The sequence below is a fragment of the Nannizzia gypsea genome, genomic scaffold, assembly GCF_000150975.2.
Source record: "Nannizzia gypsea CBS 118893 supercont1.3 genomic scaffold, whole genome shotgun sequence".
Taxonomy (NCBI): Eukaryota; Fungi; Ascomycota; class Eurotiomycetes; order Onygenales; family Arthrodermataceae; genus Nannizzia; species Nannizzia gypsea.
Genome location: NW_003345199.1, coordinates 1856864 through 1876825, shown reverse-complemented (window position 1 = coordinate 1876825; position 19962 = coordinate 1856864). Strand labels below are relative to the sequence as shown.

Genomic DNA, 19962 nt, shown 5'->3' with positions numbered 1-19962 from the left:
CTGACCCTGACCTGACCGTCCGAAAAATACCAAAACATGACCAAGTAAAAAATAATGGGGAAGAAAGAGCATGTACCAACAATTTAATCACATATCCTGCCAGCCAGAGCAGATAGGCACGACTGGGGTAAGATGAAAAAGCTCAAGAATGATAATAGTAGAGCAAGAAATCGAGAATCGAGAAGAGGTAGGGATGGATAGTAAGTGGATGCGGGAGATGAGATGCTGTATGTGTGGTGGTAAGAGGATGAGCAAAATGACCAACAGGTGAAGCCAAGGGTAATGACCCAAAGTGCTGGTCCAAAAGAGTGAGATATTCCCACTGTAGTAAAAGTATGATCTGGAGTAATATGGGTTTGATAACGACGATATTCCATGCGGTCCAAGCATTGGAAACCAATGATAACATGGGAAGTAATGGGGTTAAAGGTGCTCAAAATCGAATTCCGCCCTTAGGCCCGTGACTCGAGCGTGGAGCCTTTCCAAGGAACTGTTTGGGTGAACGTTCTTCCTTTGGCTGCCCAATTTTCTCAAATCCCTGTAGGAGGTCGACTCCGTCGACGTCACCCGCACCATCTTCACTGAAAAGGTTGAACGAGAATAGCTCGTCATTGGAGGCGTCGTTGTAGCGGTTTGGTTCAAGGCGTTTGCAAGGAGACTCCTGGAACCTGTAGGCCTTGGACTTGTCGATAGGTGTCTTTAGGCGTGTGTTGGCGCTCAGGGCAGTGATATCAGTGAGGACACCCGCTCCGAGGCCGTCACCCTTAGCAGAACGCTTTTCAGGAGAGCAGAACGGGGGAGTGCCAACACTGGCCAAGAATTGGTCCGAGAAAGGATCAAATGGGAGACGAAGGTTGTCGTTGGGGGTATATACTTCATCGTGAATGTTAAATGCTGGGCTCCATGGCTGCTGTAGGTCTTCACCCAGGCCAAGACGCTTGATTGGAGAGTTGACCATCTGCTGGATCTTCCGGCGATGGTTCTGAAGGTTGGTGTTTGGTGAGAGGAAGGGTGGTGGTTTGACTGGCTTCTTAAACTTGATAGCTGGGGTCAAGGGTGCAGCATGGATGGAAATGTATTCGTTTCTAAGGGGTGATGAGCCAATGGCGGCCTGTGCTGAATCTCGAAGCGTGCCGAGACGCATAGGGCTGATATCGTGGGATGAAGACCGAATACGAGCGATCTCCTCTTCAGCACGGCCCCGTTTGATACGCGGAGGTTCGATATCTAGCTCTGATGTCAAAATATGTCCAGGAGCAACACGGGGCCTCATGGCTGAAGACTCGAGGGAGGAGTAATAACCACTGTCATTCATGCTAGAGGGCTTATTGCGCCTCTTTGAACGTGAAACACCGGCCGAAGACGAAGTAGGTCGGGAGGGTGTTGGAGGGGTTGCCTGACGGTGGAATATGCGTGGGGCAACCGGTGGAGATGAGCGCATTGCCTGTAGCGGCGAAGAGAAATGCTGCTCTGCCCGACCCAGAGATGGGGCCGGCTGCTCATCACTAACGTCATCTTCCTGAAGAGCTGGGTCGGAGGCAGGGAGGGTGGCATCAGACGAGAGATCTTGGAGGTTTGATGCTGGCACCACGTCCTGCGACTCAACTGTGATGGATGGTATATAATTTATGGTAGAAAGACCCGTATTGCTTGATGGAGGGGGCAAGTCTGGTTGTTTTGGCGTGCTCAGAGGCGGCACAGGCTGATGCTGAGTTGCTGGAATGGTAGACATGATGGGAGCTTTACGGAAGGGCTTGTCCTTGAGGAACTGGCCCTCCATTCCAGGCTCGATGACCCAGTAGTGGCCCTTTCCAGGGTCGTCCTTTGGCCGTTCCTGTTTGATAAATGCCTTGTGAAGACTGAGGTTATGGCGGATACTGTTCTGCCATCCAAAGTCTCCAGCACGGTAGAAGGCAAAGTTGTCTGATATCCACTTGTAGATCTGAGACAAGGTAAGACGGCGGTTGGTAGCACGTAGAATGGCCATTCCTATGAGAATAGCATAGCTGTAGGGTGGTTTGGAGCCGTCATCTTCGACGGGGGGCATCTCATGTGGTTCTGGGAGTCTAGGGGTTGCAGGAGGGGCTTGCTCGAGCTCCTCACGCCTGAGCTTCTTTGATGCAGGCACCATATCGCTGCTCCCCACAGTGAGTCTTCTTTTAGCTGGAGCATGCATCCCTGAAGCGGCCGAAGCAGTAGCACTAGAAGCAGAAGCAGAGGAGGCAGATGCAGAGCGGGAATGAGAGTGAGAATGAGAAGAAGACGAGCGAGGTGGAGGAGGAGGGAGAGAAGAGAAGTTTTCCTGGTGGAAGCCCGTCCTGCCCGCAGAAGAGGATCCAGGTCTAGCTCCAGAGGGCTTGGTAGGCACACTGGGGAACGTGGTGAAGAGTGGCAGGCGGGAGGATGGCGGCGGCAAGGGGCGCCGGGCCTGGTGGTGCTCCTGAGAAAGCGGCTTCTTTGCAGGCGAGTCTGTGGGAAACCTGGCAGGCTTGGGAGCCGTGATGGGTAGGTATTCCAGCTTATTGCTGTTGTGTGCGAGGTGGGCGCTCGTGCGACGCTGGTGCTTGATAGGGGACTGGCTGCTGTTGGAGCAGAAGGGGTCCAAGGAGGGCGGGTTCAGGACGAGGTCGCGGTTGTTTCTGGCCGAGTTTCCAAGGGGCTGAAGGGGCATCGGCGACGGCTGCAGCTGCTTACGCTGTGACTTGGGCCTTGCGCCTGGCTGTGACGATGACGAGGACGAAGCTGGCCGTGATGATGATGCTGCTGATGCTGCTGATGGCGCTGGCGGTGCTGTTGCTGATGGCGGTGGTGGTGGTGAGGCGCCTGGAGGGTCCTGGTAGATGCGTAGCGGCGGCGGATGTCGCGTCGAAGCCATCGTGAAAACCGCAGCGACGGTGAAGATGGGGCCGTAGATGATGATATTCAGTCTCTTGACGCGTCGGGGACGTCGTAATTCACGCGATAGATGGACGTGTCGTGGGCGATGGTGGTGGGTGATGATCTTTGGCGATAGCCTGTCGCATGCGCTGGAGTCGCGGAAACAGTAAAGCGATAAGCCAGTTCGATAGACGGTCTCTCTCGTGCGATGCGATGCGATGTCGATAGCAGTCGATAGCGGTCGATGCGCTGGTGGTGTCGCTGTCGCTGTCGATGGGCGGTGGTGGATGAAGTTGTAGCTGAAGTCGTGAGTTGGCGATGGTTGGAGGGGAGAAGTGCTTAGTCTCTTGGTGTTACTGGGAAAGCTGAAACCGCCCAGGCAAAGGCAAAGGCTCGTTGGTTGGCCACCGCTGGATCTTGAGCAGACGCAGGAGAAAGCACACGGCAGGCCAGGACAGGTCAGGACAGGAACTCCCTTGTCCCTTGTCTGCGAGTCTCCTTGCGTCTTCTTCTTTTTTTTTCTACTCCGTAACTCGCTGGCGAGGGCGAGTCTTATGTTTTACTGGCGGGATTCACCGCAACTCGCACGCTGGCTAATGGTTGAGTCGATCTACCGCAAGACTACTGTACGATTACGGGGCCAGCAGGTCAAACCCTGCCACTGGGGGGGTCGGCAGAGAGCCACAGCCAGCGCGTTTGGGCAGAGACGAGCGTGGAAGACAGGGCAGCGAGGCACCCAGTCGGGCCGCAAGGTGCGAGGAGAGAGGCGATTCAGAGGCCGGAGAAACGGAGCAGACAAGCGCTCGCTGACTTCATATTTGCCAGTAGCTAAGTAATATAGTGGCTGTGGCTTTTTCACTCTTTTTTAAATTAACATGGCTAGCGAGGTCCACTGGTGTTTAGAGTAGGACCCCGGCTCTGGGTGATCATCACGATATCTTTGTAGCATTTGTTCCGGCTGATATCTGGTAGGTCACATAAAGTTAAGGAAACAGCAAAAACCCCCTTCTCATTTCAACCCATTAAACGATTCCGAGCTTGGTGGCGGCAATGTCGAGCGCATCGATGTCTGGCGTTAGCCGGGCAAAGACCTTCTTGGATCCGTCCGGTCTGCGAGAAGAAGCAGCTTGTTAGCATCGCTTGTTACTTTTTTACCGCCAAACCTACTTCCCAATGATCCGCCACACGCAAAAAAAGGGCCAAAAAGAGATGAAGGAACCCACCGGATGAGAGTGTTGAGCTTGACGGTTTCTATGTCGTAGAGCTTCTTGAGGGCAAGCTTGATCTGGCGCTTGTTGGCCTTGACGTCGGCGATGAAGACCAGGGTGTTGTTCTCCTCAATCTTCTTCATGGCGGACTCGGTGTTGAGTGGGTGCACAATGACCTGGTGGTGGTCCATACGGGGGACATGAGGGATGGACTTTCGGGGGTACTTGGGCGATCGAGACAGCTGCAGAGTCTTTGGTCGGTGGAAGGTAGCTGATGTTCTGACCTTGCGGACTTTGTGCGAGTGAGCCTGTCGTTGCCGTCGTCGTTAACTCTTCACTCTTTCAATGGCTCCCAATGCTTCATCTTTCTGTATGTCTAGCTATCCCCCCCGTCTTCGCCTTCTTGATCGCTTATCTCTTCAATGGACGTATCTTACCCCCTTGAGGACGGCCTTGGAGGCAGCACCAGCCTTGGAGCTGGCCTTGGTGGCTGTTCAGCGTCATGAGTTAGCATTCGTCTCCCCAAAACGCACATTCGCATGTCCGTCCAATATAGATAGATTTCATATCTCTGTGGATGCTCGGGCTCGCTGGGGCCGCATCGTCGCAGACACCGCGCATCGACGCAAAGCAGGGACAGGAATACACACCTTTCTTGGTATCCTTGGGAGCCATGGCTGTCGATTTCACGGCGAAGTTCGTTGTCGCTGGTGGTGTCGTTTCGCTGCTTCAAACGCGAAATTCTTCGATTTCTTCGACGTTTTTTGCTTTTCGTCGATTTTCTCGCTTAGTCGAGTTCGTGGGGCACGTGATAATGACTAAGCATAAGCTTGAAGAAGAAAAGAAGACGAGGACGACAGCGACAGTAACTACTAGACATTTGATCATAGATAGTAGGAAGAAAGAGACGGAGAAGCGACGAGAAGAGGAGGAGATAGAGAGAGCCAGAATGAAGAGGAAAAAGTCGCTGGTGCAAGGACGGCCGCCGACAGTGAAGAAGCCGGCAGCGTCGCTATCGGCCAGAGCGACCCGCGACCTCATCAGGAGCCACCACCAGCTACACAAGGCGCGCGCAAGGGCAGCGGCAGAGGGCAACGAGGAGCTGGTGCGGCAACTGGATGGCGAGATCGCGGCGAAGGGCGGGCTGAAGAGCTACCAGCTCGCCAGCAAGAAGGGCCAGTCGAAGGAGCGCGGAGGAGATTCCAGCCATATCCTGCTGCAATGGCTGAAGCCGTTTCTCAGCAGTATCGAAGCACATACGGAAAGCGATGGAAGTAAACTACGAGTGCTGGAAGTTGGCGCGTTGAGCAGCAGGAATGCCTGCTCGATGGTGAAGACGCTGGGCGTTACGAGGATCGATTTGCATTCGCAGGAGGCGGGCATACTACAGCAGGATTTCATGGAACGACCGCTGCCCACTGCCGAGGAGGACAGGTTTCACATCATCAGCTTGTCCTTGGTGCTCAATTACGTCCCTGACCCCACGGGTAGAGGCGAGATGCTGCGTCGGACAGTCGAGTTTCTCACGTCGAGTGTCAAGGCGGAGGTTCTGCCAGCGCTGTTCCTGGTGCTGCCGGCCGCCTGTGTGCTGAATTCAAGATACCTGACCGAAGAGAGGCTAGACGATATCATGGCATCTCTCGGATATCAGCAACTGCAAAGAAAAGTATCTTCAAAGCTCATTTACTACCTATGGAGATACTGCGATGTTCACGTTAGAACCAGAGGCGCTGGCTATCCAAAGCAGATCATAAACCCGGGTCCAGGCAGGAATAACTTTGCTGTTGTTCTAAAGCCTTCTGTTTGATAGTACACCGGTATGCAGCATCAATCTGCCGTGCTGTATGGTGTGAAAGTATCAGTCGGGGATCTCCCATGTGGTCAGCCATGGGTGCCCGAGAAACTCCTTGGCTGTCTTACGGTCCTCTGGACGCCATGTTAGCATCCCTCGGACAAAGTCAAGGAACATCTCCTTGTTTCTCCCGCTGAGGACCACCTCAGCCTTCTCTAGACTCTTGCCCTCGGGAATTGGACAATCTGCTATCCATTTGCCTTAAAAACTCTATTAGCTTCGGACACGGCAGGAGCTCAACGTTGAGTTTACCATCTTCAGAAAAGAATTCCTTGCTTCGGATTCCCTTTTGGAGCAGGTCTAACGGCGGCGCGCCAAGCAGTGCGATTATCTCTGCCAGGTGGGCTCGCGTGGCATAATATCCTTTCTCTGGGCTGGGGTCAATTCCGTGGAATAAGTGGCCGCCCTCGAAGACGTCCCAGATCTGTGATTTTCATGTAAACTCCACCCATTCAATGCTCAAGAGTTGGACTTACCATGGCTCCTACATTCCATATATCAGCTGGGTAGCTCCATGCTACTTGCAGTATGACCTCCGGTGACCTGTACATGCTGGGTTGCGCATAGTGATTTCGCTTAACATCGCCGTCCACCACTTCCCCAAAGTCGCTGAGCACAATTACGCCCCAGTCATTTGGCAGCCCAAAACGTATGGACATATACACCGGTGCCCCGTCGACATACTTCCGAGGAGATGGCGTTTCCATTTCTTCCTTGACAAATGACTCGAAAATTCCATCATCGATTATTGCATGTAGTACATTATCCGCTCTGATATCTACTGCGTTGTTAGAACGCTCATCTACCTGCAAAGCTTGAGGCATCTATCTGTGTGAACGAGCCTGCACTCAGTGTGAAGGTAGTCCAGAGCAAGAAGAATGTGTTGTAGACCACCCTTCAGCAGCTCTACGGAGAACCGGCCGCTAGCATTTCTATCCATCAGATCCCTCCAACTATCCCACAGTGGCGCCTGAACAAGACATTCATGTTCCTTTCCCCCGTCCCGTTCAATTAAAAACGTCTCCACAGCTCTCCTGACGTGCCTGTGGCCAGGATGGGACCGGTTCGCTTCCTCAATCGCCTTACACGTTCGGAGTTCCCTCTGACAGGCCCCGTCGTGATCCCGCGCGAATATTTTCAACGCATGATAGCCGCCGTAGCGAAGGTTCCGAGCCAGCCAGACAGTTGACGTCGAGCCGTACCCTAGCTTACCTAGTACCTGGTAGGAAGAATATACGTCACCAATGTTGATGGGACAGTAGTGGCCTGCCTTGAACGCGCCATAGCCCTCTGCTTCGAGTATGCAACCTGAGGGAACAACCTCAAAGCCACCAGCTGGGAATTGTAGACGGGCCACCGGAGCTCGAGTGAATGCACCTTGTGCCCATCGTAACAATCTCGCCATCGACGTCTTCACTCCTGCATTTTCTCCTTCACATCCGCCGTAGTCAACTCGTATCTTGTCTGTGTTGATGATTCCATCACTTTAATGCCCGACTTTTCACTGCTGACATAAGCAACTGTCGTGGCTCTTTTTTTTTCCCACCCCACAATCAACCTTCGAGTTCGTTGATGGCTGAAGGAAAAAACCACATCTTCGACACGCTGAGTCGGCCAGTGAAACAGTCAGATACGTCTCAAACGACGTAGAGCGTTGGTTTAACGGTTCTCGACTTCTACCGGCCTGCGTGGGCAGACAGGCTCACCGATCAGGTCCAATCCAAAAAGTTTGACCGTGTCTTGGGCTGAGCTGAGCGAGCCATCCATCCAACATGAGCGCGCCGCAAGGAGCTGGCGAGGCGGAGAAGAATATCGAGATATGGAAGGTCAAGAAGTTGATTAAGCGCCTTGAGGCAGCGCGTGGAAATGGAACTTCAATGATTTCGTTGATTATCCGTATGTTGGATGATGCCCGTCTCGCTGTTATCACGATGCCCCGCTAACTCTGGTTCTGTTCTGCAGCTCCTAAGGATCAGATCTCGAGAGCAGCGAAGATGTTGGCTGAAGAATTCGTACGTCCCTTATACCTCCAATGGCGAAATAAGTACAAGAGCTGCTATTCTAACGGCTTTCCTAGGGAACCGCTTCTAACATCAAATCCCGTGTTAACCGTCTATCCGTTTTGTCCGCCATTACCTCCACCCAGCAGCGTCTGAAGCTGTACACCAGGGTTCCTCCGAACGGTCTTGTGGTCTACTGTGGTGAAATCATCACGTCCGAAGGAAAGGAGCGTAAGATCAACATCGACTTTGAGCCCTTCAAGCCGATCAACACCTCCCTTTATCTCTGTGACAACAAGTTCCACACCGAGGCCCTCAGCGAACTTCTTGAGTCCGACCAGAAATTCGGCTTCATTATTATGGACGGAAACGGTGCACTTTTCGGTACTCTGTCTGGAAACACCAGAGACGTGGTTCACAAGTTCAGCGTCGATTTGCCCAAGAAGCACGGTCGTGGTGGTCAGTCTGCTCTGCGTTTTGCTCGTCTTCGTGAGGAAAAGCGCCACAACTACGTCCGGAAGGTTGCCGAACTTGCTGTTCAGAACTTCATCACTGCTGATAAGGTCAACGTTGCGGGTTTGATTCTTGCTGGTTCTGCCGATTTTAAGAACGATCTTAATCAGTCCGATCTCTTTGATAACCGTCTTCAGTCCAAGGTCATCAAGGTTGTCGATGTGTCATACGGTGGTGAAAACGGATTCAACCAGGCTATTGAACTCTCCGCCGAGACTCTTGGTAACGTCAAATTCATTCAGGAGAAGAAGCTCATCGGCAAGTACTTTGAGGAAATCAGCCAGGATAGCGGCCGTGTTTGCTACGGTGTTGAAGATACCCTGAAAGCACTCGAGCTTGGAGCTGCTGAGACTCTTATCGTGTTTGAGAACCTGGACATCACTCGGTGGGTGCTCAAACCCTCCAGTGGATCTGACATCATTCTCCATACCACCAAGGCTCAGGAGGCCAACAGAGAGCAGTTCATGGACAAGGAAACCGGACAGGAGATGGAAATCGTTGACCAGGGCTCTCTCCTTGAATGGCTTGCTGAGAACTACAAGGATTTTGGTGCCACTTTGGAGTTCGTTTCTGACAAGTCTGGCGAGGGTAACCAGTTCGTCAAGGGTTTCGGTGGTATCGGAGCTATGCTTCGCTACAAGGTTAATTTTGAGCAATTAGCCGATGTTGAAGATGATGATGATGAATTCTACGATGGTACGTGTTACATTGCAAAATTTCTTTTATCCTACGTATAGGCATGCTAACCACTGCAACTAGATTGACAATATGGCGACCTCGCGGGTTGCGAGGAGGACCGCCCGGAAATCCCGTCGGGGAGTGTTCTGACGACTAGCCCTTTGAACCGCATCAACGGCGCCAAGGGCAATACAAGCGCATCAGCCGTTCAGATCTGTGCCCCACATTCCCTCGTCAGTTCGAAGCTTCTCAGGGGTATGATTCACTCCCTTTCCTAGGCTTCTCTACCAGTTATCACTAACCTCTCCCCTTTTAGGACCATCCAAGCTTCGCAACGTAGCCACTTCGAATTAAAGTGGTCATAGCAGAAACCTATGCTACGAGGGTAGACTGTTTGACGGACGTTATTTCAGCGTATCTTCTTCGCTTCGTCAAAACCCACTTCATAGCTGAAGACCGGATAAGATCGATACCTTTTCCCTTTCGGATTTGCTCGCTACTTTTTCAGATTCGAACCGGAGCTTGGATAGTACTTCTAAGTGGAAACTTCCTCCCCTTGCTTCCTACTAAATGATTTAAAAAATGTGCTTTTTCTGCTGTCGTCTTCTTGCGCCCTGCCTCGCTCTATGATTTGGAACATGAACGTCGATACTTTGAAGCTTGATGGCTTGGTTTTTTCTAACCATGTTGTTAAATTCAAGTGTGGGCTCATCCAGGGCCAAGTACTAGTATTATTCAGTTTATAACAATATACGCTCGTTACCTGCGATGTTTCTAGAACATCATTATCCACAATCACAACCCTTGCTAAACATAAAACTCGTAAATGGTGTCATATTCTACCTATTTCAGCTCCCTTAGATCCGTCCATAAATATCATTTCCCCAAAAATATCCAATTCCTTTACTTCTCCATAAGTTGATCTTCCCAACTCCCCAGGTTTCTGCACGTTTGCGTAATCTTCTGTAGTTCATGTATGACTTTGTCCACAACATGGTCATCGTGCACGCCGTATATCCTCTGGCATTCCACCAGGAACACATATTGCCATGCCTTAACACCCCCCGGACGAGAATTGATACTAGTCAGGTCGAGGCCATATTTCTTGAAAACATGCAGCGCATCCGCCAATGCACCGGGGGACGTATGGTCAACCATAAAGGAGATAAGTGACTTGCATTTTGACCCCGGCTTTGAGCAAGCCTGTGACTCTCCAGCAGATTTCAGTGGTTGAGTACGATTTGATCTGAGGTTCTCCAAGACAAGGAATCTGGTTGCGTTGGAAGGGTCATCTTCGATGTTTGCCTTGACAACCTCTAGTCCGCTGATGGTCCCTGCAAGTTCACTTCCAATAGCTGCACTTTTGGGGTCATTGTCCTTGCTGACTATCTCAGCGGCCTTGGAGGTAGATGATGCATCTTGCTTCTCTACTCCGCCGTACGCTGAGAGGAATTTAGTACACTGTCCCCAGACTTGTGGGTGAGAGTAGAACTTGGACACCTCTGGCGTAGTTTCGGAAGAGTTTCCCTGGCCGTCTATTTACTACTTGTTAATTATGCATCCTCTAAACGCTGGGCGTTAAGTAACTGAGACGGACCTTGTGCCTTCTTCATCAACAGACAGTGGTGTACGCTAAGATAATATTCTGCAGACACGGTAATATCAGGGTATAAACTCTCACGATCCGCTAACAAGTCAAGAGTTTGGACAACGGCGCCATTTGAGGAGTTCTCTAGTGGTATAATGGCATAGTCGGCCTCTTGAGACTGGACGGCGGAGAATGCATCATTGAAAGAAACCTCTGCTTTAAGGGTGTTATTGCTTAAGCCAAAGCACTCTATAGCAGCCTATTGGAACACTTGTAAGCTCAAGGCAGGCGCAAGAATCGTATTATGTACTGACCTGATGTGAAAAGGAGCCCAGAGGCCCGAGGAATGCAATTATGGGCTGCAGCAGAGCATTGGCGCCTAAGCCAGGAGTCGGAATCATAGAGGGCATCGCAGTGAACAATTAGACAGGGTAAAAAGAGATTATTCTATCATTTGAAAGATGATAAACCTGTCTTTCAATGTTTACCCAATATATGTTCTTGCAAGCATGTCCGTGGTCTAAATATTGAGTCAGTTAAACTCCCCACGGAGTTTGTAGTTATCCGAGATCGGCGAACCGCCTGTGGATCATGTTTGTATTCAACAAGCCGCAAACATCAAACTTCGTAAATATCTAACCAACTACGCCAACACAACTCACTAAATACCACGGCCAAAATAAGTGACTGTCCCGGATGTGCGCCTCTACAGAACACGCGAGGTAGATATGGTCCAATTGGCCAGGATATGTTCTGGTCAACGGCTTACAACCCTTTTACAAAGGCGCATGCTGAGTACAGCTCCGGCACTATCAAAGCTTGAAGACGAGCTGGTACAGCGCCGGCTACCTCTGATATACGACTACCTCTCGCCGCAGCCATCGCATCTCTTAAGCGTGTCCCTCGATAGTCTTCATGCCCCGGCTCCGTGCTCATCCGCTTCTACGGAGACTCAATGGCGTCTCCCATCCATCGCCAGGCCAGCTCCCATGCCTCGCGGCCACCATCTAATATATTTCCCACCCCAGGTTCCGTCGTCTGAACTACTTCCAGATGGCTGCGATGAACTACACTCCCCTGGCCAACCATATAATCGCCGGATGTGGGCTGGCGGGTCGGTGCGGTTTTTCGGTGACGGCGGCCCGCTGCTTAATGGACAGCGAGCCGTCTGTGTTGAAGGAATACGTGAGGTGAATATAAAAGGCAAGGAAGGCGAAGAGAAGATCTTTGTAGGAATCGAAAGGCGGGTGGCTACTGTGGATGAACATGAAAGTGATGATGCTGTCAGGAGTAGAGTCTGGACCCAGTCAGAGGAGGAACAAGGGGTCAGTATGGTGATTGAAAGGCGTAACCTTGTCTTTATGAGAGACAGAACATCAGACGAGATTGAAGCCGCGAAGTCTGCTGCTGATATACCTCCACGGAGGATAATGAAAAGTAATAATCATGGACAATCACCAATCCTTTGATATTGTGCTAACATCCAGCCCAGTTTCTACTACACCAGAATTCTCCCAGATCATCATACCTTCAAAGGCACTCTTGTTCAGATACTCCGCCCTTACATTCAACGCCCATTCCATCCATATTGACCGAGACTATGCACGTAACGTTGAAGGATACAACGACCTTCTTGTCCATGGACCGCTGACGCTCACAATCATGCTTAGCACATTCCAAAAACACGCGGCTGCATTAGGAGAGTCTATATCAAGTATTGAGTACCGAAACTTGGCTCCACTTCTAGTCGAGCACCAGATGAAGGTATGTGCTGCGCGCAAGTCCAACGGATCGACTGGCAGCTGGGATATTTGGGTAGAGGGCAAGGATGGAGGACTGGCAGCTAAAGGAACCATCAAGACGGTCCCAGTCGAACACGACAGCGGCCTTATATCCTAAGTGTCTGGTAGTTAATATACTTCCCGGGACAATTGGGATAGATAGTAATGCTGAAGTGCGCGGGTTTCGAGCCTCATCTTCCCGAGCGTCTGGCGGCTAGAAACACGTGCGCTAGTTGGTTAAAAGGAAAACTTGGAAATAGAAACCGCAGGGCTGAAGACAAACACGTTATTCCTGTGCCGTCTTTTGCAACCTCACCAACACCGTAATCATGGCACCCCGTACAATGGAAGAACTCGCTGCCCTGGCAGTTATGGATCCCGCCATGGCCGCTATCCTGGAAAAGGGTTCAGCCGTGCGGCCTCCAAAGCCAACCGACCCTTACTATGGCCGGAACGACCACACGGCAGCCAGGGAGCACAGGGCCACTATCTTGAAAGAAAAATGGGAACTCCGATACCTTCCTGGGCCTATCGATGAAGTTGCTGAAGAAGACCAGAAGATACCCGTCCGTGATGGCTCTGAAATCGCAATCAAAGTATACAGGCCTGTAACGAAGAAAGAGAGTGGAAGCCCGTTGGTGGTCATGTTCCATGAAGGCGGCTGGGGTATGGGAGACCTGACGGACGAAGAAGTTAACTGTCGACTATTCTCTCGGGACCTGGGTGCTATTTGCGTCAACGTTGAATACAGGCTTGCGCCTGAGTATCCATTCCCAACCTGGATCAATGACTCTTGGGACGCGCTTCAATGGTGTGCTAAGAACGCTTCGGCACTCGGTGCCGACCCTTCAAAGGGGTTTATAGTTGGAGGTGGATCAGCAGGTGGGAATATAGCCGCAGTTCTTGCGCACATCGCACGAGATGAACAGCTGTCACCACCTTTAACGGGTCAATATCTATGTGTCCCTGCGATTATGTGCTTCCTGCCGCCTTCTCATATTCCCGTTCAGTATCAAGCGGAATACCTCTCCCATCCCCTCGTGACACCATGTAAGGATCCCATTCTCAATGTGTCGCTAGGACCATTCACCCCACTTGCTTCCCTTCCAAAATTCATACTCAGCCTTCTACCTTTGAACCTTGTAGCGAAGGTTTACAGTATGGCAGGAATGAGTGGTGATATGTCGAATCCGTTGTTTGTGCCTTTCCTCTACGGTAAAGGGGAACGAGGCCACAGGGATCTCCCGCCAGTTTACTTCCAAGTATGCGGGCTAGATCCTCTGCGAGACGAGGCTCTGATATATGAACGGGCGCTAAGGGAGGAGGCTGGAGTGAAGACGAAAATTGACTTGTATAGGGGCCTCGGACACTACTTCTGGACAAACTTTCCTGAGCTTGAGATGAGCAGAACATTCGTGGAGGATACTATCAAAGGCATGAAATGGCTACTGGAAGAAAATTAGCAATTATTACCAGACAGAAAAGCCGTACAATATGGCAACACTGGCTCTTATGGTGACTAGACGTATTATCTTCCTCAGCATCCTAGTCTTCGCTCCGTATCCTCTTCAATCTTCCTTCCCAACCTCGGCCCAGGTCAAATACCACGTGACCATTCGGTGTAACATAAATCCGTTGTTCTAAATTAGAGTTTGGACTGGAAAAGTTTTTGTCTTGCGCCAAAAAAGCCACATATAAAAAAAAGACCACGACAGCTTTTCTTCCAGCTCCAACTCCAACTCACAAACACACACAAGCACCATACACTTTTGTAGCAAAAGCAGCTTGGTAGTTTAGTGAAGATGGACAGATACTGGGCGGCGCCGCCCGTCAGCAGGTGAGCTCCTATATCTGAGCAAGGGATAGTGTTCGCATTATACTGACCGAGCTCTGTTAAAGAACGCTGACAGCAGCTACATTTGTCCAGTCCGTCCTGGTTCATGGAGGTTTTCTGAATGGCATGCATGTTGTCTTCCTTTTACACAGGATACTTCAGATCCCGCCACAGCTATGGAGGCTTGTGACGCCGTTTTTCCTGACTGGAGGAGGCCTTAGCTTCTTCCTGGACCTTTACTTTTGTACGGGTCCACGAAACAACAAATGAGCACCTTACTATACCATGGACAGAAATCACTAACCGATGTGCAGTATATCAATACGCCAGCGATATCGAGGTTAATTCGCCTCGTTTCTCTGGACCGGGTGACTTTGTCACCTATGTGATATTCGTAGCTATTTTCATTTTGGTGAGTGGTCATTCATTCCTTGCCTGGCGCGAGGGTTATAAGCATGGCCTTTACCCTGTTTTATATTCTTCCTTCATTTCAAAAAACCTCTTAAATCTGCCCGCCCAGCCTCTTCTAGCTGAAGCGGTTCCTGAATTCGAGGGAGATTACCCCTGCACTTCGTGCATACCCATCATTCGCATAATATCAATCCTTCAGGGTATGCATGCGGTGTAGGCATGGTGGGATTGTGGTATAATTTGACTAGTGTCGATGACTATATTACACTGGTTATACTGCTGCCCTACATTCATTATATTCTCGATATCTTTTGTACCTAGCTTTAGAATACCCTTCATATCAACATTCTCTATCCTGTTGTCTTTGTTGTCTTCTAGTACTTGAGGCTGACGCATGTGCAGTTAACCGCAGGATTGTACTTGCAATCCTTCGTCTTCCTCGGAGGTACGACAATATCTATCCATAACTCGTATATTTTCTTTGCTCAGCTACTTGAGCAGCACGTCCTTCAGCCATATAGCTAACCTCAATAGCTTTATCTCTCGCTTTTCTCACCACCCTAGCTCACGATAACGCAGGCAAGAAGATGCCTTTCATTATTATCATGATTCCGGCGGAATACCTCCCTTTCGCCAGCTTGATTGCGACCCTTGTCCTCTCCGGACAGCACGCCGCAATTACCCAAGCGTGTGGTCTCCTGGCAGCCCATCTTTACGAGTTTTTAACTCGCATCTATCCTAACTTTGGTGGAGGCACCAACTACATCCAGACACCCCGCTTCATTCAAAAGCTTTTTGCTCCTGATGGTAACTTCGTCAAGGCACATGGTGGCTATCGCATGCAGCGCCCAGCTGAAGGTGATAGCTCGGACTCAAGAGGCACTGGCCAATCCACTGGAAGCTGGTTTTCAGGCTTGGGAGGCGGCTCATGGAAAGGTAGAGGAGCTGGCAGGAAGCTGGGCACTGGTTGATCTACCCTGCAACTCACTCCTTGTGGAGTACGGAGTAAGGAAAAATATCTTCAATCGAATAATCGGCGTTACCAGCCAGCATGAAAACAATACTTGCCTCTAATTTTATATGGCAAAAGCAACTAAATGTTGAAATAACATGATTATATAAACCGAGAGTCGCTTAAATGTTGAATGATAAGTAGCTGACGCGCGGTTGTTAGCGTCTAAATGACCAATAAAAATCTAGTGTTGTGGTCGGATCAACTTTTTTGCCCACAGCAAATTTTGACGCGAACAAAAATTCCAGACAAAAAAAAAAAGGAAAGTCTTCAAATATTTTACATCTTGCGACCCAATTGATAGCACCTGAAAGAGTGTTGTCGTCGCGCACCGTATTGGGTTTGCAGTGCTAATTGAACCCTGATACTTCCATTTGTGAATTTTCAAGTGTCCTGCCCTGTGGTGAAGAGCTAGATTTTTAACAATGGCCGCTACAACTGGCAAGGGCGATGTTGCCGACTACAGCATCAAGCCTGAAGCTGTTGCACCTCCAATTCCTACCTCGGAATGGCCTCTTCTATTGAAGAACTATGATAAGCGTATGTATTCTACTTGCAACTCATGTGGCGGGGGAATAAGTGAAAAAACCGTTTGCTAATATGTGCGGTCGTTAAATTTTAATAGTACTTGTGCGGACCAGTCACTTCACCCCCATCCCTAATGGATGCACTCCGCTCAAGCGTGACCTGAAGTCCTATATCAGCTCTGGTGTGATAAACTTGGATAAACCGTCAAACCCGTCGAGTCACGAGGTTGTCGCATGGATGAAGAGAATGCTCAGGTTCGCAATTAAATTTTCTTTTAGCTACTAAAGGTAGATGAATTGATAGCTAACCAGCTATTTTTTGGCCTTGATAGGGTGGAAAAGACCGGACACAGTGGAACTCTGGACCCAAAGGTTACTGGATGCTTGATTGTGTGTATTGACCGTGCGACTCGCCTGGTGAAGTCGCAGCAGGGAGCTGGAAAGGAGTACGTTTGCGTTATCAGGCTACATGACAAGATCCCTGGAGGCGAGGCGCAATTTGCTCGTGCCCTTGAGACGCTCTCTGGAGCTTTGTTCCAGCGACCCCCGCTGATATCTGCTGTCAAACGTCAGCTTCGTATCCGAACGATTTATGAGAGCAAGTTGTATGAATTTGATAATGATCGACACTTGGGTGTATTTTGGGTCAGCTGCGAGGCTGGTACCTATATCCGAACTCTTTGCGTGCATCTTGGCTTGCTCTTGGGAGTTGGAGCTCATATGCAGGAACTGCGCCGTGTTCGCAGTGGAGCCATGGACGAGAAGGATGGCATGGTGACTTTGCATGATGTTTTGGATGCCCAGTGGATGATGGATAACCACCGTGATGAATCATACCTCAGGAGGGTCATTCGGCCATTGGAGAGCTTGTTGACCTCTTATAAGCGAATTGTTGTGAAGGATAGCGCAGTTAACGCCGTCTGCTATGGAGCCAAGCTTATGATTCCAGGTCTCTTGCGATTTGGTAAGTGCCATAACTAGTCACCTTTTGATATGGACACATTGCTAAATGATATGTATAGAGGCTGGCATTGAGCTATATGAGGAGGTGGTTCTCATGACCACCAAGGGTGAGGCCATTGCTATCGGTATTGCTCAGATGTCAACTGTTGAGCTCTCTACCTGTGACCATGGAGTAGTTGCCAAGGTCAAGCGTTGTATCATGGAGCGTGATCTCTACCCCAGACGATGGGGTATGGGCCCAGTTGCTCTTGAGAAGAAGAAGCTCAAGGCTGACGGAAAGCTTGACGTAAGTTAACCTGGCGAGTCCTTTTTTGTTACTTACTTACTTCCCTTGCTAAATATCGTCTAGAAATATGGCCGTACCAATGCCTCCACCCCAGCCAAGTGGCAGGCAGAGTATAAGGATTATGATGCCCAAGCTGCCGGCACACCGAATGCCGCCCCAGCAACCGCTGCCGCCACGCCTGCAAAGGCCGTTCCAGCCGCTCCCGCTGCTCCATCTTCTCCTGAGAAAGAGGATGAAGAAATGGATGATGCCGACAAGAAGAGAAAGCGAAAAGAGGGAGAAACCCCAGAGGAGCGAGAAGAGCGAAAGCGCCTGAAGAAGGAGAAGAAGGAGGCGAAGGAGAAGAAGAAGCAAGAAAAGAAAGAAAAGAAGGAAAAGCGAAAATCCAAGCAGGCCGAGGAGGCCAGTGACAGCGATTAAAGGACCGGGTTTGCCCAGCAGGCGTCTGTTCCCTTAACCTTTTCTTTTGTATCATATCCCTTTTTATACCGTTGGAGTATGGGACTGATCCAAAATGGGCTATTCGTTTATGTTTGCCGGAGTATATGGTTGTCTTTGTTTCTTTGCTAGTTCCCTCAATAGCTTGCCCGGGTAGTTTGGCTGAATATACTGCATTCGAATGTTAAGATCCTGCATTCTTGTTCTTGGTATCAGCCCAAAGGTAGATTGTTAGGTGGGATCTAAAGGAATATCTCGAGAAACTGGCTGCAATAGAGGAGCAGTTATGCGTTGGTGGGTAGGTGGCCAGGGGATTTGGATATCTCGGCTGTGAGTGTGGCTTTGCCTTGTTGACGTCGTCGATCTTGCTGGCATGGCTGACATCACAACATCGAACTTCAACCTCCTCTGCCAACCTCACACGCACACACGACCACTCCGACCCCCGCATTGCTCTTCTGCTAGCTATTTTAGTCCATAGAATAGAAAACGAGGCACGACGAATAGAGAAATTTCGACCTTGCCGCCAATATGGCAGCGGAACTTGCGCCGATAAAGCTCAATCCGGAGAGCCACCTGATTCTAGTACAGCCCCAGCTTTCTCCCAGGTGAAGAAGATAGAAAATGAGTCCCTACTAACTAGTTATTTTCAAGGATCAACCTCTCCTACGGCTTCCACATGAGCTCGCTCGCCGCAACTTCAAGACTGTACAGCGCATCGTGGAGAGAGAGAAGGAATATGTCATTCCCGCACTGAAAGAATCTGCAAATGCCTCGCTCTCTGGGAACCAAGATCCTACCCAAGCACTCGCCTCCTTGGATACGATGATAACGCGGATGCAAGGGCTAAAGCGGAAAATGGAGACACTTCAAGAAGAAGAGAAAAGCATACTCTCCCAGTCTAGGAAAAGGATTGAACATCTCGAAGACCTGTTCGGCATTCAGAGCTTGGTGGATGTCAAGTATGACAGATGGTCAAAGATAAGGCTGAACAGGTTACTGGTAGACCATATGCTACGATCAGGTTATCTTGAAAGTGCAAAACAGCTTGCGCATGAGGAAGGCCTTGAAGACTTGGTGGATGTGCATGTTTTTGCGCAGTGCCAGCGGATAGCGGAGAGCCTCCGAAGAGGAGAGACCAAAGAAGCTCTACAATGGTGCGGAGAGAACAAAGTTGCCTTGAAGAAATTACATGTATGTTCCCTGGTCCATGTATGGTTGTCTTTGGCAAGGCTATTACTGACAGCTCTAAACAGAATAAGCTGGAGTTCGAACTACGGATGCAACAGTATATCGAAATGTTACGGGCTGGTGAGAGGACGGAAGCAAGGCAGCATGCTAAAAAGTACCTCACGCCGCACAGCGAGACGTACAAATCAGATATACTCCGTGCTGCGGGGTTGATGGTCTTCCCTCCTGATACTGATGCTGAGCCGTACAAGGTATGATATTCCAATGCTCATCATTAGCTGCTCATGGCAAAACTGATCATTTGTCTAGTCAATTTACTCTTCGGAACGATGGCAAACGCTATCCAGCCTCTTCATCAAAACCCATCACGATCTCCTCTCGCTCACATCACACCCGTTGCTACAGATTGCCCTCTCTGCAGGTCTTTCGGCTCTAAAGACACCAGCCTGTCATTCTGAATATACAACATCTGCCTCAAGTGCAACATATTCTGCAGGACCCTCGATATGTCCCATATGCTCTACAGAGCTAAACGAGCTTGCTCGCCCTATGCCGTATGCCCATCATACTAAGAGCTCTGTGGAGAATGACCCCGTTGTCCTGCCAAACGGTCGACTATATGGCAGAGAGAGTCTGTGTTATATGTCGAGCAGATCAGGTGTTAGTGCCGGCAAAGTCAGAGATCCCATTACATCAGAACTGTTCGATGTGTCGGAGCTGAAGAAAGTGTTCATTTCATAAGTCTGGCAGCAGTTAACATCCACTGCTGTGCTTGAGACCTTTTGTCTTTCGGGTTCTATTTA

The 19962-nt window shown here is 50.0% G+C and overlaps 11 protein-coding genes across 11 annotated transcripts; 7 read left to right on the top strand and 4 right to left on the bottom strand.

Annotated features, from left to right (window-relative positions):
- Positions 1–433: 433 nt before the first annotated feature.
- On the bottom strand, positions 434–2875 carry MGYG_04125 (forkhead box protein; the record flags this gene model as incomplete). The annotated part of the gene is made up of 1 exon (XM_003173903.1): positions 434–2875. One exon carries the CDS (start codon positions 2873–2875, stop codon positions 434–436), a length of 2442 nt encoding a protein of 813 aa, XP_003173951.1.
- Positions 2876–3899: 1024 nt separating this feature from the next.
- Positions 3900–4760, bottom strand: MGYG_04124 (60S ribosomal protein L25; the record flags this gene model as incomplete). The annotated part of the gene is made up of 4 exons (XM_003173902.1): positions 3900–3987; positions 4101–4393; positions 4523–4575; positions 4736–4760. 4 exons carry the CDS (start codon positions 4758–4760, stop codon positions 3900–3902), a joined length of 459 nt encoding a protein of 152 aa, XP_003173950.1.
- Positions 4761–5034: 274 nt separating this feature from the next.
- MGYG_04123 (hypothetical protein) lies at positions 5035–5892 on the top strand (the record flags this gene model as incomplete). Its single annotated transcript, XM_003173901.1, has 1 exon — positions 5035–5892. The coding sequence occupies one exon, from the start codon at positions 5035–5037 to the stop codon at positions 5890–5892; it is 858 nt and encodes a 285-aa protein (XP_003173949.1).
- A 51-nt stretch (positions 5893–5943) lies between these two features.
- Positions 5944–7342, bottom strand: MGYG_04122 (CMGC/DYRK protein kinase; the record flags this gene model as incomplete). Its single annotated transcript, XM_003173900.1, has 4 exons — positions 5944–6137; positions 6190–6361; positions 6414–6708; positions 6786–7342. The coding sequence occupies 4 exons, from the start codon at positions 7340–7342 to the stop codon at positions 5944–5946; spliced, it is 1218 nt and encodes a 405-aa protein (XP_003173948.1).
- A 367-nt stretch (positions 7343–7709) lies between these two features.
- MGYG_04121 (eukaryotic peptide chain release factor subunit 1) lies at positions 7710–9285 on the top strand (the record flags this gene model as incomplete). The annotated part of the gene is made up of 4 exons (XM_003173899.1): positions 7710–7833; positions 7900–7949; positions 8015–9146; positions 9188–9285. The coding sequence occupies 4 exons, from the start codon at positions 7710–7712 to the stop codon at positions 9283–9285; spliced, it is 1404 nt and encodes a 467-aa protein (XP_003173947.1).
- Positions 9286–10031: 746 nt separating this feature from the next.
- MGYG_04120 (P-protein) lies at positions 10032–11126 on the bottom strand (the record flags this gene model as incomplete). The annotated part of the gene is made up of 3 exons (XM_003173898.1): positions 10032–10663; positions 10726–10975; positions 11031–11126. 3 exons carry the CDS (start codon positions 11124–11126, stop codon positions 10032–10034), a joined length of 978 nt encoding a protein of 325 aa, XP_003173946.1.
- Positions 11127–11444: 318 nt separating this feature from the next.
- On the top strand, positions 11445–12615 carry MGYG_04119 (hypothetical protein; the record flags this gene model as incomplete). Its single annotated transcript, XM_003173897.1, has 2 exons — positions 11445–12153; positions 12209–12615. The coding sequence occupies 2 exons, from the start codon at positions 11445–11447 to the stop codon at positions 12613–12615; spliced, it is 1116 nt and encodes a 371-aa protein (XP_003173945.1).
- Positions 12616–12826: 211 nt separating this feature from the next.
- Positions 12827–13960, top strand: MGYG_04118 (lipase 2; the record flags this gene model as incomplete). Its single annotated transcript, XM_003173896.1, has 1 exon — positions 12827–13960. The coding sequence occupies one exon, from the start codon at positions 12827–12829 to the stop codon at positions 13958–13960; it is 1134 nt and encodes a 377-aa protein (XP_003173944.1).
- A 339-nt stretch (positions 13961–14299) lies between these two features.
- MGYG_04117 (hypothetical protein) lies at positions 14300–15713 on the top strand (the record flags this gene model as incomplete). Its single annotated transcript, XM_003173895.1, has 5 exons — positions 14300–14334; positions 14397–14575; positions 14646–14743; positions 15145–15187; positions 15277–15713. The coding sequence occupies 5 exons, from the start codon at positions 14300–14302 to the stop codon at positions 15711–15713; spliced, it is 792 nt and encodes a 263-aa protein (XP_003173943.1).
- Positions 15714–16179: 466 nt separating this feature from the next.
- MGYG_04116 (centromere/microtubule-binding protein cbf5) lies at positions 16180–17950 on the top strand (the record flags this gene model as incomplete). Its single annotated transcript, XM_003173894.1, has 5 exons — positions 16180–16294; positions 16380–16536; positions 16614–17245; positions 17304–17530; positions 17594–17950. The coding sequence occupies 5 exons, from the start codon at positions 16180–16182 to the stop codon at positions 17948–17950; spliced, it is 1488 nt and encodes a 495-aa protein (XP_003173942.1).
- Positions 17951–18499: 549 nt separating this feature from the next.
- MGYG_04115 (fyv10 protein) lies at positions 18500–19900 on the top strand (the record flags this gene model as incomplete). The annotated part of the gene is made up of 4 exons (XM_003173893.1): positions 18500–18553; positions 18623–19162; positions 19225–19410; positions 19469–19900. The coding sequence occupies 4 exons, from the start codon at positions 18500–18502 to the stop codon at positions 19898–19900; spliced, it is 1212 nt and encodes a 403-aa protein (XP_003173941.1).
- Between the last annotated feature and the right edge of the window lie 62 nt (positions 19901–19962).